The sequence below is a fragment of the Panthera tigris genome, chromosome E3 (genome assembly GCF_018350195.1).
Source record: "Panthera tigris isolate Pti1 chromosome E3, P.tigris_Pti1_mat1.1, whole genome shotgun sequence".
Lineage (NCBI taxonomy): Eukaryota > Metazoa > Chordata > Mammalia > Carnivora > Felidae > Panthera > Panthera tigris.
The window spans coordinates 16,752,242-16,768,226 of record NC_056675.1 but is presented as its reverse complement, the minus strand read 5'-3'; the positions used below and the strand labels follow the sequence as shown (position 1 = coordinate 16,768,226).

Below are 15,985 nucleotides of genomic sequence, written 5' to 3'. Positions count from 1 at the left end.
CCTGACTTCAAGGAGGGTGCCCGGACTGGCTGCCAGTTAGCTTCTGGGGAGCTAAGGTTGACACTTGCTATCTCTGTGCTTCTGTGAGTGTCCAGGTCTCTGTTCTTGGGTTGTGCATTAGAACTACCCAGAGAGCTTTTTAAAAATACTGATGCCTAGGCTCTTTCTCATTGAATTGGACTGAGGGGAGGATGCTCTGGGCATCAGTATTTTTAAAAAGCTTCCCAGGTTGTTTTAATTTGCTGCTGGGTTGAGACCCACAGTCCAGGGACTGCAACACTGTTGTGTCTGTCCAAACTCCGCTCTAAGTGTTCACTTCCACCTTGATTTCCAGGGGTCTCAGTCGAGGGAAGTCCCCTTGTTCCTTTGTGGATGGGGTCTGTGTCTTCTCTGTGTTCACCAGTATCTTGGGAAAGGGCTCTTTCCCAAGGGTCGCCTCAGTGTTGGGGAAAGGCTTTGTCTTGAAGGCTGGCTGTGGTCTGGTTGCCTGAAAGTGTTTTCCCTGAGTCTGCATGGGGCTTGGGCCTGGGTTCAGTTTACCTGTGTCTATATGTTTGGTTCCAATTTTTGGAGAGAAGGTCCTGGCTTAGAGGATGGGAGAGTTCATTGTGTCTATCTGTCTCCATTTCTGAGAGATTTGTGTCTAGTATATGTGCCATTTGGGATCTGTTCATGTCATTGCTATCAGGGTCTCCAAGGGAATGTCCCTGAACCTGCTGTCTAACTGATCCTTAGAATGATCACTTCTGCCCGCAACCCAACAATTCTGTCTGGGGCAAGTCTCTCTGGAATGGCCTGAGTGGACAGGGGCTCTATCAAGGACTCAGGGTGCTAGCCTTGGTGGGGGGTGTCTGCTTGGGGGCCTCAGTCTGGTCTAAGAGTCTCACTGAGCAGAGGATCTCCAGCTTGGTCTGGGAGAGCCTCTTTGACTTTGGCTCAGGCAGCCTGGGGCTCCCTGTAGCTGAGGCCAAGGCTGGGGTGTGGCTGCCTCTGCGGCAGACAGGCGGGCTGGGCCTGGGTGGGCCTTGGCCCTCCTTCCTTTACACGCCCCCATCCTGGGTTCTCCCGTTCTTTGCACCCTCGCTACCCACCCACCCCCCCTCCCGCCCCCCACCAGCTCCATCCCAGCGGGTCCCGGCTTCCTTACATGGTCACGGCCGGGCCTCCAACTCCCGGACGTCCCTCACCCCCCGCCCCCACCGGACACAGCCCCCGCCCTGCTCGCCCCGCGCGGTGCGCCCGTGCCCCGCCATGGAGGACCTGGGTGAGTGGGGCTTGGGTCCCCTTATCCCCAGCTCCTCACCACCATCTAGACCGGCTTCCTCATCCTGGAGCCCCCTTGCACTCCCCAAATCGCCCCATCCCTGCCTTCTGTCTTCTTGATTCTGGTCTTTGCCCGCGCCTCCTTTCCGACTCCACGTCCCCCTTCCTGCCTCTCCCTTCCTGCCTTTCCCGGACTGGCCGCTCCCTCCCTTCTTTCCTCGCTCAGCTCCCTCCCTTCTTCCCTCACTCAGCTCCCTCCATCACAGGCTGCTGACGGATGGGCAGGGAGGTGCAGCGCCTGCCAGTGGGCGCCTGGGCTCAGGGGCTCTGGGAAGGGAAGGGTTAAAGGGGTCTTGGGGTCAAGGCCTGGGAAAGTAGATGGGAAGGGAGAATATGAAATCGAATTCTCGAGAAGAAAATGGGCCTGCTCAGAGTTTAAGAGAAGAAAAGAGTTAAGGGACCCTAAGTATGGTAGGGGTCGGGTCTTTCCGCCTAGAAAGAGAACAGATGAGTGCCAAGATGCCAGGAAGAGGTTAAGGGTTCCACTGTGGTACTCAGAGATGAATAAAGGAGTAGGGACTTCTAGGTTCTGGAAAGGAAAGGATTCAAAGGATCTAGTTCTGAGGATGGGTGGGTGTGGGGGGTTGTCTTGGAGGAAGAAGGAGGACCCAGGCATCTCCTCCTCCTGGTCTGTTGGAAAGGCTGTACTCTCCATGGAAGAGAAGGGGTTCAGGCACCCTTCAGTAGGGGGTGCTGCTCAGTAGGGGTAACCGGCTTGTATGGAAAATAAGCCAATCAGAAAGCAGGTCCCAGGAGACCTGCCAATGAGGAGCATAGGGTGGGACCCAGTACCTGGAGTTGTGCCAGAGCTGAGCGAGTCTGTTTAGGTGGGGGAGGGGAGCAGGAATTAGTGGGCAGAAAGAGCATCCAACCAGAAAACGGGGTGCCAGGCATACAGCCAACTGAGCAATTTGGGGTGAAGCCAGATTTGGCTTGCGTAAATCGTCAATTTTGACTGCATCAGGGAAGATGCAGAAAGTAAAAGAATCAGGTGGTTTTTGTGCATGACTCCCAAGATGAGCCATTTGGGATGTTTTTGGTCATAAATATTCCCTGCTGCACTTCTACTTCTCTGCCTTGGTCTGGTCTGTGTTTCCATCTGATTCTTAACTTCTGCTCTTAATACTGGCTTCTGTCCTCCTCAACTACTGCCTACTTGGAACTCTTATCTTCTAATCTCTTAAGTCCCTGTCTCTGCTCTAACCTTAACCTCTCAACTTCTCATCCTGACGGACTCTCCCCTGCAGATGCCCTGCTGTCTGACCTGGAGACCACCACCTCACACATGCCAAGGTCAGGGGCTCCAAAAGAGAGGTCTCCGGAGCCTTTCACATCTCCCCTGCCCTATGGCCACCAGTCACAGGTGAGATCAAATGTGGGGGACTGGGGTGATACTAGGGCCAAGTTTGGCCAGGGCTAGGAGAATCTGAGCTTGAGTGGGGCAAAGTATAGGCCTATCATCCCACACATGCATCCTTCTCTCTGTAGACAGGATCTGGGGAGTCTTCAGGAGCTTCTGGGGACAAGGACCATCTGTACAGGTGAGGGTTCTGGGAACTGCAGGAAGTAGAAGCCAATTAAGACTCAGGTGAAGAGGCTTGGATTCCCCACCCCTGAACCCAGGCTTCCACCCTGTTTTCCAGTACGGTGTGCAAGCCTCGGTCCCCAAAACCTGCAGCTCCTGCGGCCCCTCCATTCTCCTCTTCCAGTGGTGTCTTGGGCACAGGCCTCTGTGAACTAGACCGATTGCTTCAGGAACTTAATGCTACCCAGTTCAACATCACAGGTACCAGGTCACAGAGATAGGCCTTGATGGGATGGGGACACGGTGGAGAAGGGAAAAGACTGAGGGGTATACTCTTCCAGAGTAGCAGCTAACGGGACACAAGTCTTAACTGGAAGGGGATAGAGTATGACCCCATATCCAGTGCCCTTCTCTCCTCTCTGCAGATGAAATAATGTCTCAGTTCCCATCTAGCAAGGAGACTGCAGGGGAACAGAAGGAGGACCAATCTGAGGACAAGAAAAGGCCCAGCCTGTGAGTTTGATATGGCTGGTAGAGCTGGGAGAGAGGTGATAGATGCCTGAATTACTGGAGGATAGCATTCATTATTCTGGGTGGCTCTGAGCTAACACAAGTTGTGTTCTTCACAGCCCTCCCAGCCCATCCCCTGTTCTCCCAAAGCCTTCAGCAACCTCGGCCACCCTGGAATTGGATAGGCTGATGGCTTCACTGTCTGACTTCCGTGTCCAGAACCACGTGAGTCAGGTAGGAGGTGGGCCAGTGTGGATTTGTGGCTCCCCAACCCCTTTTAGAACCATCCACTTCTTCTGCCTTGCTGACTCAACTCTCATGTCCTTCTTGCTGCAGCTTCCAACCTCTGGGTCAACTCAGCCACCAGTGCCAAGCTCTGTGAATGAGGGCTCCCCATCCTCACCAGGGCCAACTAGCAAGGGCAGCCTAGACACCATGTTGGGACTGCTGCAGTCTGATCTCAGCCGCCGTGGTGTTCCCACCCAGACCAAGGGTCTCTGTGGCTCCTGCAATAAACCTATTGCTGGGCAGGTAAGTGGAGAACTGTGAGTAGGGAGATAGAGGCCCATGGATCCATCCTGAGAGCCAGATTTTGTGTTGTTTTCTTTTAGTAAATGACTCTGGGAAGTGGGTATTACTGTTGTTCATATTTTACAGATGAGGAAACTAAAGCTCCGAGTCACATTGCACATGAGTGGTAGGATGAGAATGAGAATTCCAACTCAGTTACCATTTATTGTGGTTCTACTTTGTGCAGGCACTATTCTAGCTCTCTTATAAACCTCCATCTCTTAGTCTTCACAAAAGTCTTATTGGGGCCACCTACCATTTCTCAGTCATCCACAAAAGATGTTTCTGCTCCACCAGCATCCGGTGTGTGAACTCTGGCTCTTGGCTAATTGACTGAGTAAATGTTGTTGACAACAGCTGTGCCCAGTGGTTGACCTAGATCCTCTTGCTAGATTTAGTGCCCTGCTTCCATCCCAGAATTTTCAATCTTAGCACAGCAGGGTGGCATTGTGACCTTTTTGGGCCCTAGTCACTTTCACCTTCATGGGTCCCTCCCTCCATTAAATTAAAAATTAAAATTGTGTTTTATGACTGTGTTGGTATGAAGAAGAATTTCTTAATATTATATATTAAATCATTTTCTTCCAGCTCATTTTTTTCTTCTGATTTTTAAAGTAATTACAACATTTTCATGGGCTTCTAAAATTATTGAGAGTCCTAAGTACTGTGCTGGAAGACCTGGGTTGAATTTCTGTCACTTACAGACTGACTTGAACATTAGGTTCTTCATCCTAATCTCTTAGGGTGAGTGGAGAGAAATGAGTGAAGGGGGTCAAATGGTAAAAAAAAAAAAAAAAAAAAAAAAAAGAAAGAAAAAAAAAAGAAAAGAAAAGAAAAGAAAAGCAAACTTGAAATGTGCCATGTAAATCTTAGCTCATTGGGCGCATGGCAGCTCAAGGACCACTCTGATCCAGGCCTCACCCTCAACTCACAGGTGGTGACTGCGCTGGGCCGTACTTGGCACCCTGAGCACTTCATTTGCGGTGGCTGTTCCATGTCCCTGGGAGGCAGCAGCTTCTTCGAGAAGGATGGAGCCCCCTTCTGCCCTGAGTGCTACTTTGAGCGCTTCTCCCCACGTTGTGGCCTCTGCAATCAACCCATCCGACATGTGAGCTGCACCTGTCCCACAAACCCCACCTCACCCAGGGTGCCTGTGGGGTGGGCCCCATTCAAATCACAGCCCCCCGCCCACCCATGCTAAGCCCCTTGGCCTTGTCCAAGGCCCTTTGGACTCCACCCACTCTCTTTGACTTCCAAGTTCCTTGTTAGGTCTCTTGTGCCTCAAACTCCTACTTAAACCCAATTGCATAGGTTCAGGGTGGGAGAGGAAGGGAAGAAGGGATGGAAGGCCATACTGAGTGTCCTTGTTCATGCCCCACAGAAGATGGTCACTGCCTTGGGCACCCATTGGCACCCAGAGCATTTCTGCTGCGTCAGTTGTGGGGAGCCCTTCGGAGATGAGGGTGAGAGCTTGGCTCCAGTCTTGAAAGCCACCGGTCTGCTCAACATCCCGCCTAACCCACTTTGGTCCAGCCTGCTAAAACCTTCCAAGTCTTCTGGCCCCACCCTCTCCCACTTGCGAGTCCCCATCCTATCCCCTCCCACTAGGCCCCCACTCTAGACCCCATCCCTCCCTCTCTACTGCTCAATCTGACCACCCCTCATCTGGCCTTCCAGTCTCAGATCTTGCAAGTCTTGGGTGCAGCCTGCACCCTTTTCTTTCTGCCCTGCTCCTGCCTCTAGGTTTTCATGAGCGTGAGGGCCGCCCCTACTGTCGCCGGGACTTCCTGCAGCTGTTCGCCCCGCGCTGCCAGGGCTGTCAAGGCCCCATTCTGGATAACTACATATCCGCGCTCAGCGCCCTCTGGCACCCGGACTGTTTCGTCTGCAGGGTGCGCTGCTGGGGGGGAGGAGTGGTGGGGGGGGGCGGGGAGTGGTGGATGGGGAGCTGGGCCAAAAGGGGAGCCCAACTAGGAGCCTAGGCCCAAGACAGGGTGTGTCACATCTGGGGTGGGGCTGTGGAGGGTGGGGTTGCCACAGTGGGTTATTAAGCTCCTAAAGTGAGTTATCTGGTCAGGGGATTGTTGGCTGACCCATCCTTTCACGGCCACCCTCCCCCAGGAATGCTTCGCGCCCTTCTCGGGAGGCAGCTTTTTCGAGCACGAGGGACGCCCACTGTGCGAGAACCACTTCCACGCGCGGCGTGGTTCATTGTGCGCTACGTGTGGCCTCCCGGTGACCGGCCGCTGTGTGTCAGCCCTGGGCCGCCGCTTCCACCCAGACCACTTCACCTGCACCTTCTGCCTGCGCCCTCTCACCAAGGGCTCCTTTCAAGAGCGTGCAGGCAAGCCCTACTGCCAGCCCTGCTTCATCAAGCTCTTCGGCTAATGGCTTGTGGGGCTCTCCACCTGCCCCTGATGCCCCCACCCAGGAGACCAAGGCCCCAGAGACCCCCACTCTTCCCCAAAAGACGTGCTCTCCTGACCCAAAGGCCTTGCTCTTTGAGCTTGGGGCTCTCCCCACCCCATCCTGTGAGGCCCCACCTGCTAGAGAGACCCCCCACCCCCAAGGTGCTGTACTCTTAAGTTCTCTGTGGTCAATTCAGAAAAGATCTGGCCAGTTTCAAAGCCACACTGCTCCAAAGTGGGTCTCACAAGTAGAGCCACCCTGCGTGAACTCTTCACTTTATCCCCAACCTTGAGGGAGCCCCCTTATGGGGCAATTCCTAATAATCAGAGGACAGGACAAGACATCCCTGCTCCCTGCTCCCTCACTATTCTGAGCACTTTTTTTCTACCTGCATAAAAACATGTTCCACATCACACTGGTGCTGTGTCTCTGACTGCCCTGGGGTCGGGGTGCGAAGTGGGGAAGCCTTGCATGGTGAAGCCCTGCCTCTGGTGTCTCTGGCTGCAGCAGGTTCTAGGTCATCACCCTGTGGCCGCAGTGGACCTACAGCCTCAGCCGTTGCATGCTGTCCTTCACATATCAAATGAGCCTGCGCAGGATTGTACAGATATTGGCAAGCCAGGACAGGAGCTCAAGCTGGGCCCCGTGGAAACTTCCCACCCTCATTCCCCACTTCTTTAGCTCCATGTATTCTTGAAATAGGCAATTAATCTGTCTCCACCCTCACCACCTTCCTTGTCTAATTTCCAGATTTTTAAGACCCTCAGAGAGGGGTTCCATCCAGAAGTACCAGTTTATGCCCACCTTTTGGATCTGGGCACTAAGGCACAGCTTCCCTCTTATTTATGTTGACTCATTACATCTCCCCTAGGCAGAGAATGACATGTGGGATGGTCAAGACAGTGACTGAAGGAAGCACTAGGGGCTGTAGGAGCCAGAAGAAGGCTTTTAACTCAGATCAGGGGTCAAGGAGCTAAGCCACAGCAGAAAGGGGTGGGGCCAGGGATTTTTAGGTGTGGAGTTTAGGCTCTGATTCCCCAAATCCCTTTCTGAGCCCCTGAACCTTCACTTTGAACTCTGCAATTCCCTAGTGAGGGGGCCTGGATTCCTGGATCTAAACTATAAATCTGGATCTAAACTATAGCCTTTGAGGCTGAAAATGATGGATTGATTCTCAGAGGTCCTTCCTACTTAAGGAAGACCTGGTAGCCAAGGAGAGCATGTGTGGGTAAGAGACAAAGGTAAGATGTTCTCTGTCCTTGCTTCGAGCTCACCACCCCATATCCTTTCCTAGGTCTTCCCAGGCCTCCTGCTCTTCTCCTTCCATATATTCTCCCTGGGGAATGCTGTCTATTTCCTGGATGGTAACTACCTCTCTTTCTTGAGAATGCTCAGATTGGCCAGCTCCTGTCTCAATTCATTCATTTATCAAGTGTTCTTTGAGTACGTACTGTGGCAGTGCACGTACTGTGGCAGTGCAAGGAGACCATAGGGAACCAAGCAAACATGCTTCTTGACCTCTTGGAGCTGAAGTCTAGTAGAGGAGACAGATGACAAACAAGTACACAAGTGACATGTGTAATGAACTAATGGAGACTTTCCTGATGGTTTAAGTGAAGTTCACTCTTCCCCCTTGTTTCCATCCGCAGCACCTCCCTAGTCCCTCATAGCGCTTATCTAATGCAAATAGGTGTTTATTTGTTGCTTGTTTATGTCTGTTTCTGAAACTTGAATACAAGCTCCTGAGAGCTATCTGTCAGATTACACATTTGTTTTGCTTACCATTGTCTCTCCAGTTTCTAGAATGCTATCTAGCATGTGGTAGGTGCTTAATAAATGTTTGTTAATGAAGGAAAGAATGAAGAAGAAAGGAAAGGAGGGAAGGTGAAAAGGGGGAAAAAAACAGAACTAAGTTGGGGAAGGGATTACTTTAACCAGATAGTCCCTGTGAATATGTAATGTGTAAGTTGAGACTTGGAAGGTTGACAAAAGAAAACAGTCAGGCAAAGAGCTTAAGGAGAGCATTTAGGGGAGAGGAAACAGTAAGACCAGGAGGTAGGAAAGAGTTTGGCATATTGAAAGAAAGGAAAGAAGGCCATATGGCTGGATTAGAGAGAGGAAGGGGGAGAGTAGTAGAAGGTGAGATCAAATAGGAAATAGGTACCATATCATGAAGGGTCTTGTGGGCCACAGGACAGCAGATAGATTTTAAGTGCCTATAATCCCAATATGCCCAACACTTGCACCTGGATTTCTCTCAGGCACTTCAAATTCATCACCCCTTGAGGCAGACACTGTGGATGCCCTGCCCATATCCACTTGAACCACTATGTACACAGTTCCCAGACACCTAGTCTCCCCAGCTGCTCCCTGAGTTTCTCTCTGAGGGTGCTCTCTGAGATAACAAGTGTGCTCCTGCACCCAGCAGGCCTGAAGTAGGAGGGGGAGGTTCTGTAAACTTAGAGACAGGAATTGATAAATACTCTAGCTCCCTGGCTCTGAGGGGTCAGTTCTGAGGTGTGTTCTCCACATGTATCTCAAAGAGTCCTCATTGGGATTGTTCACAGTGGTAGCCTTTTAGTCATCATTCCCTTTATTGGTTTTTCTTTTTCTTTGTCTCACTTCCCTACTCCTTCATAGTCCTTCCTGGGATCACCTCCTCAGGAAAACCCTTGCCCTAAATTCTCATCTTAGGGTCTGCTTTTGAAGGGACCTAAACTAAAGCATTCCTTAAATATAACTCATATCCCCCTAAAATATTGTTTTCTGTTCTCTATCTCAGGCATGAACCCAACTGTCATAATCAGACATCCAAATCTGGTCAATTCTTCTAGAAAGGCAGAGATACTGATATTTATCAACATCTTCCCTTCTTATAGTCAGCCCTGTGCTGAGCAATGGGACTCTAGGGATGAATCTGATCATTTCCTGCTTGTGAGTAGTCTCTAGTCTGCTGGGAAGACAGACCTGGACCCATGTGAGGACAACACAATGTGCTCAGAACTGTATCAGAAAAGTCAGAGAAGTCTTTCCTGAAGAGTTGACATGGACTGGGTACTGAAGGCTACCACTTGAGAGTTAGGAGTGAGCCATTTGGGAGGCAAGAAGGCACTCTAAGCAGAAAGCACAGCTTAGGCAAAAGTTTGGTTGTGTGAAAATACATGGGCTGGGCAGGGCAAGGGAGGTGGAGGGAAATATGATTTCACTCTAGGTTTGGTATAGAGGACCAAGGGGAGGGGTGGTCAGGAGTCAGGGTGTGGCAGGCCTTGAACATCAGGCTAAAGAGTTCCTACTTCCTTCCTAGTATGATGGGGAACTGGGAAGGGTTTCTAAGCAGGGGAGTGACACTGTCAGATTTGGGTTTGAAAGTGATCCCTCTGGATTAGTCAGAATCAGGAGATTGGCTCAGCCCTACTCCCTAGATCAAGGCTGAAGGGTGAGCAATTTTAGGGGATGAAAGGAGAGATTTTGAGTCTGGGGCACTGGGGCAGGGGTGGGAGCTAAGGCCCAGGAAAGAGTGCTCCTGAACTTGAAAGTGACCAACTCCACTAGATGAGCTTTCGGCCTTGATGTGACCTGACTCAGCTAAATGAAGCTGGGGAGGGGAGAAAAGACCTGGGGGAGTTGTCGGCTCACTGCTCCTGAGGTAACCATTAATCCCTCTCCTGGGGAAATCCAGGGGCTGGTCCCTAGAGGGACAGATCCTAGGCAGAATGGAGGAACACATGGAGGCAGGCTCCGCACCAGGACTGGGAAACCAGAGGGTCCTAATTAACAACCTTGCTGACATCCTGGTCATTGCTGCTTATTTCCTGCTGGTCATTGGTGTCGGCTTGTGGGTGAGAAATTAGGGTGCTTCTGGGGGTCAGGATTCTGGGCCTGGGGGAAAAGTCTCAGGCAGACCCTATGTTCAGCAGGGGCAGGATGCTTGGATCTTTGAGGGAGACACCTGGGGCTGAGGGGCAAGCAAGTCTTTTGATAGCCTCAGGAAGGTGCAGCCAACACTCATTCCTTGTCTTCCCACCTTTGGATTGGGCTATTTGAAGGGGTCAGTGGATTTCCATCAGGGACAGCATTCTAAATGAGGTCTCTGTTCCCCTGTCTACATATCTGACCAGAAGCCTATTCATGACTCAAGGTCTCAGGAAAAGTCAGGTCAAATCCAGCCACACTTAAATGTGGGTGTTTGGGCACTAGGTTGGGGCCTGGGTTGCTCTGGGTGCCTTGGAGGAGGTTGGGGCAGGGGGTTGGGTGGGAACCATCAAAAGAGCCCAGGACTGGTTAATCTTCAGCCTGAAACAAGGCTGAGGAATGTGTTGAGAAGGCTAATGAGGTCCAAAGATGTGCCCTGAACCCAAGTCTCCTCCCACTCCTGTCCCTCAGTCCATGTGCAGAACCAACAGAGGCACCGTTGGTGGCTACTTCCTCGCGGGACGAAGCATGGTGTGGTGGCCGGTGAGAGAGGCTGTGCCATGGAGTGGGAGGAGGCCTAGAGAAGCAACCTAGTTCACCCCCACCTCTGGCCATCTAGGTCGGGGCCTCTCTCTTTGCCAGCAACATCGGCAGTGGCCACTTTGTGGGCCTCGCAGGGACTGGTGCTGCAAGCGGCTTGGCTGTGGCTGGATTTGAGTGGAATGTGAGACCCCCCCTTTTTTGCCAATAACCTCCACCCCAGTGGGAGCCCCTGGAACTGTCACATCTGCTCCAAGCACGGGGGATATAAGACTGGATGTGGGACTTCCCAGTAGTGGGGTGTGGTTGGGCTTTGAGTGAGGGTCGCACATCTTGCTTGGAGGCAGGGGAACGTTGGAGATGACCACTTTCAGGGCAGGGGTAGGTCTTGCTCCTGACTTGCTGTCTAAGCCTCGACCAGCTACTACCCTCTGTGGCCTTGAGTTACTCCTCTCTGAAGTAGGGTGAAGAGCCTTAAAGATAGTGAAGTCCTTATTCTGATACTCTCTTGAATCTGTGGCCTGTGAGGATCTCTGGACCAAATTAAAGCCCCCTGCAGAAGTGGGAAGGAGACAAAGCTCTGGGACTGAGGCTTGTCTTTGAGGGTTGGGGAGACCAGGGCTTCCTGGAGGAGGAGGCCTCTAAGCAGAGTCTTGAGGGACAGAAAGTTTGCGTGGGTGAAGAGAAGAGGGGAAGTCGCCCTTCCTGGCAGAGGCTGAGATCAGGCTGAGGAGTCTATGGTTGGATTCATGTGCTGGGGGGTGGGGGGATAGGACCCATCTTAGGAAGAACTGGCCTGGGAGGATTGGCAGGGCTCTAGTTAAAGGCCCAAGAAGGTGTCAAGACCCTGTCCCTTAATGTCCAGGGCCCAGGGCCCAGGGACATCCTCTGCAGTTGTATCCTCTGAGCCCCCATTTGGACCTTTCCTTGGTGTAGCACATTCAGGAAGAGGTCTCTTAGACTCTAAGGGGAGGGCTAACTCAAGGAAGGATCTCAGTCATTCTCAGCTGTCATGCTGTGCCCGCAGGCGCTGTTCGTGGTGCTATTGCTCGGCTGGCTCTTCGCGCCCGTGTACCTGACTGCGGGTGTTATTACCATGCCACAGTACCTGCGCAAGCGCTTCGGAGGCCATCGTATTCGCCTCTACCTGTCAGTGCTCTCGCTTTTTCTGTACATCTTCACCAAGATTTCGGTGCGCACTCATGGAGGGGCCCTGGAAGGGCGGGATTCACGGAGTGGAGGTCTCTAGAAAGCCCTGGAAGGGGCGGGACCAAGGAAAAATCGCTGTAAGAACCATGATGGAGGTAGGGTCTGGAAGGAGTAGGCTTTGGGGCTGGGGCCACAATAGGTGGGACCTGGGAGGCCAGACCTTCGAAAAATGAGAGAACCTCTGAAGCGTGGCCACGTAGGGTCATGGTCTGGAAAGGAGATAGACCTGGAACCCTTGCCCTGGTTCCCGGGTCCTGACCTGTGCAATCACTCCTTCCCCCAAGGTGGACATGTTCTCCGGGGCAGTATTCATTCAACAGGCTCTGGGCTGGAACATCTATGCCTCCGTCATTGCCCTTCTGGGCATCACCATGATCTACACTGTGACAGGTTGCTGTGGCAGGGGCTTAGGGAAGGAATGGGCTGGGGAGATGTGCTGGGAGCGTCACTAAAGCACATTCGGCTCACTAAGCCCTGCCTCCTGATGCCCGGGTACATGAGCCTGAAGAATGGGCCATTTCTTTGAAATTTGCTCTCCAGGAAGGGGCACAGTTTTCAAATTTGCACAAAGACACCATATGTACGCGGGGCAGCCTATTTGGGCTGTCTCCACTAACACAGACCCTTTACAGGAGGGCTGGCAGCGCTGATGTACACGGATACTCTGCAGACTTTCGTCATTCTTGGCGGGGCCTTCGTCCTCATGGGTTACGGTACGGAGCTCAACCAGTGGGGGAGGGGCACGGAGGTTGCAAGTTGCAGAGTTCTCCACCTGGGAGCAGAGGCAGCGCATGTCTCCAGCATGTGGGTCCTAGGGAGGGCCTTGGCGTGGGCCCCAGGTCCCCTGACAGCCTTGCCCTCACAGCCTTCCACGAGGTGGGCGGGTATTCGGGGCTTTTCGACAAATACTTGGGGGCAATGACGTCGCTGACGGTTTCTGAGGATCCGGCTGTGGGCAACATCTCGAGTTCCTGCTATCGACCCCGGCCCGACTCCTACCACCTGCTCCGGGACGCTGTAACAGGGGACTTGCCGTGGCCTGCACTGCTCCTGGGTCTTACCATCGTCTCAGGCTGGTACTGGTGCAGCGACCAGGTGCGGGGTCAGGGCTTTAGCCGGGAGCTAGGCCTGGGCAGAACCAGAACCGCTGTGAGCAGGGCTGAGATGGGTGGAGCCAGAACACATCTGTGGGAGCCCCACTGCGTGGTCTGAGGGGTCAGGACCTTGGCCAGGATGGAGTTAAACCAGTGCCACTGGGATCCAAAGAATTTGGGTCTGTAAGTGAAAGCGAATTGCCAGCAAGTGAATTGCTGAGCCAGAGGCAGGCCTGAATTAGGGCAACCAGTTAAGGCAAAGCCTGAGGGGCAGGGAATCCAGGACTGGTCACAGATTGTTGAACGGACCTTGCCCCAGGTCATTGTGCAGCGCTGTCTGGCCGGGAAGAACCTGACTCACATCAAGGCGGGCTGCATACTGTGCGGCTACTTGAAGCTGATGCCCATGTTCCTCATGGTCATGCCGGGCATGATCAGCCGCATTCTTTATCCAGGTAACGTCTGCAACCCCACCCCCATCAAGTGTCCTGTGCCCCATCCAGCCCCTTTCTTGTTGCATGCATTCAAGTGCCTGTTTCCCATTTCTGTTACCATCCTTTGATTTGGGAATCCAGTCACCCAGTCCCACCTCCCACGAGGGGTCCCATCTCTCTTCCACTAGGATCTCCCATCCCCATTTCAGGGATCCGAGTTCCCAGACAAGGTCCCGTTCTAGCCATGTAACGCTCTCTTGCCTGCAGATGAGGTGGCGTGTGTGGTGCCCGAGGTGTGTAAGCGTGTGTGCGGTACCGAGGTGGGCTGCTCCAACATTGCCTACCCGCGGCTGGTCGTGAAACTCATGCCCAATGGTGAGGGCAGTCGCACTGCGGAGATTGCCACTGGGAGGAGTGACCCCTTGCCAAGCCCGCACCCTCCTGGGGACACGTTGGTGGCCCTGGACTCACAGTTACAATTGGCCCGCAGGTTTGCGTGGACTCATGCTGGCGGTCATGCTGGCTGCGCTCATGTCCTCACTGGCCTCCATCTTTAACAGCAGCAGCACACTTTTCACCATGGATATCTACATGCGCCTGCGGCCCCACGCAGGGGACCGTGAGCTGCTGCTAGTAGGACGGTGCGGCCTGGGTTTCCCCCAGGTCCTGCCCCACAAATCAGCCTTGGGGTGGGGGCAGAGAACACTCGGAGGATTGGGGGAGATGGGGTCCTGGGTGTAATCTGCTGATGGCCACCCACTGCAGGCTCTGGGTGGTGTTTATTGTGGCTGTGTCAGTGGCCTGGCTACCCGTGGTGCAGGCAGCGCAGGGAGGGCAGCTCTTTGATTACATCCAGGCAGTGTCCAGCTACCTGGCGCCACCTGTGTCTGCTGTCTTTGTGCTGGCGCTCTTTGTGCCCCGTGTCAATGAGAAGGTGAGCCTATGTGTAGGTTGTGAGCTTGGGTCAGAATTGGGGACACCTGGAAGAGGCTGACATTCTCTCCCCTGGCAGGGTGCCTTCTGGGGACTGATTGGGGGCCTGTTTATGGGTCTGGCACGCCTTATTCCCGAGTTCTCCTTTGGCTCGGGCAGCTGTGTACGACCCTCCACGTGCCCAGCACTCTTCTGCCGTGTGCACTACCTCTACTTTGCCATTGTGCTCTTCGTCTGCTCTGGCCTCCTCATCCTTGTAGTATCACTTTGCACAGCACCTATCCCACGCAAGCATGTAAGTGCCAGTTTCTGGATGGGTACCAAACATGCACCATGTGTGTGAGTGTAGCCCTCTCTACCCTTAGTCTGCCAGTCCACTTCCAGGAATGCCCAGTGGGGAAGACCTGAATTTCTATGCTGAGGGTTCATTAAGGGTAGGCTGGGAGTCCAGTTGGAAGTTGCATTTGTAAAGCAAGAACAATGTTTTATTTAAATGACATTTATTTGAGGTGGTCTGGGGGGAGGTGGCTTGAAGACTGTCCCACAAAGTCCCTGGCATGGCCTGTGGAACTCAAAACACAGGATCTGACTGGTGGCTGAGAGGGGCAGAGTACCATTTTGAAGGCCCACAAAGAGTTTGGTCTTATGCTGTTGCAGGGCAGATGTCCCAGGGTAGGGTTGATTGGGGGCCAGGACAAAAGAGCTGGGCAGAAGGATAGGCTGGTAGAGAAGGGGGGAAAGGCAACAGGAGGAAACTATGTGGACAAATATCCACAGGAAGGTACACTGTTAGCAGGACTAGAAGACCAGGGTCTAAAGTACTACAATTTGAATGTAGAGAGGGACCTGGGTTGATGAAGCAGGGGGTGAGCAGGGCCAAGAACTTTAAACACACAGTTGAAAGGCCTAGGTTTAGTATGAGGGCAAAGGGCAGCCATGGAAAGTTGGGTTTGAGTGAACGGAGTCTGGATTAAGTATATAGGCTGGACAGAGGGTGCTAAGGGGGTACCAGGTGGACAAGAGACTTCAGGGTCTGGGGTGGGGGAACAGCACTTTCACTTGGTCCCCACTCCCTTCCCCAGCTCCACCGCCTGGTTTTCAGTCTACGGCACAGCAAGGAGCAGCGGGAGGACCTGGATGCTGATGAGCTAGAAGGTTCAACTTCACCCCCTGTACAGAATGGGTGTCCTGAACATGCAGTGGAGATGGAGGGTAAGGCACTGCTTCAGGAGGCGGGGCTAAGGACTAGGGGAGCCAGGTTTCCTCAAATTAACTGTAGGGTGTCAATTTTCCCTAGAGCCCCAGTCCCCAACACCGGGCCTGTTCCGCCGGTGCCTGCTCTGGTTCTGTGGAATGAGCAGGAGTGGGGCAGGTAGTCCCCCAGCCCCTACCCAGGAGGAAGTGGCTGCAGCAGCCAGGCGGCTGGAGGACATCAGTGAGGACTCGAGTTGGGCCCGTGTGGTCAACTTCAATGCCCTGCTAATGATGGCCGTGGCCACATTCCTCTGGGGCTTTTATGCCTGAGG

At 53.2% G+C, this 15,985-nt stretch overlaps 2 protein-coding genes across 5 annotated transcripts; both read left to right on the top strand.

Annotated features, from left to right (window-relative positions):
- The first annotated feature begins 1,212 nt into the window (after positions 1 to 1,212).
- On the top strand, positions 1,213 to 6,750 carry TGFB1I1 (transforming growth factor beta 1 induced transcript 1). Of its 4 annotated transcripts, none has more exons than XM_007094189.2 (11): positions 1,213 to 1,264; positions 2,571 to 2,686; positions 2,812 to 2,864; positions 2,967 to 3,109; positions 3,274 to 3,361; positions 3,478 to 3,583; positions 3,695 to 3,889; positions 4,863 to 5,036; positions 5,310 to 5,391; positions 5,672 to 5,820; positions 6,050 to 6,750. In XM_007094189.2, exons 1-11 carry the CDS (start codon positions 1,252 to 1,254, stop codon positions 6,314 to 6,316), a joined length of 1,386 nt encoding a protein of 461 aa, XP_007094251.2. In that variant the 5' UTR covers positions 1,213 to 1,251; the 3' UTR covers positions 6,317 to 6,750. The 4 variants fall into 4 exon arrangements, with proteins under 4 accessions (XP_007094251.2, XP_007094250.2, XP_007094252.1 ...); XM_007094188.2 differs by having other exon boundaries at positions 3,478 to 3,592; XM_042972163.1 differs by lacking the exon at positions 1,213 to 1,264 and adding an exon at positions 1,579 to 1,734 and having other exon boundaries at positions 3,478 to 3,592.
- A 3,300-nt stretch (positions 6,751 to 10,050) lies between these two features.
- SLC5A2 (solute carrier family 5 member 2) lies at positions 10,051 to 15,983 on the top strand. Its single transcript, XM_007094187.3, has 14 exons — positions 10,051 to 10,176; positions 10,721 to 10,792; positions 10,869 to 10,973; positions 11,817 to 11,981; positions 12,283 to 12,388; positions 12,631 to 12,711; positions 12,864 to 13,093; positions 13,412 to 13,547; positions 13,794 to 13,901; positions 14,017 to 14,167; positions 14,292 to 14,460; positions 14,539 to 14,754; positions 15,542 to 15,671; positions 15,757 to 15,983. The coding sequence occupies exons 1-14, from the start codon at positions 10,051 to 10,053 to the stop codon at positions 15,981 to 15,983; spliced, it is 2,022 nt and encodes a 673-aa protein (XP_007094249.1).
- The last annotated feature ends 2 nt before the right edge of the window (positions 15,984 to 15,985 follow it).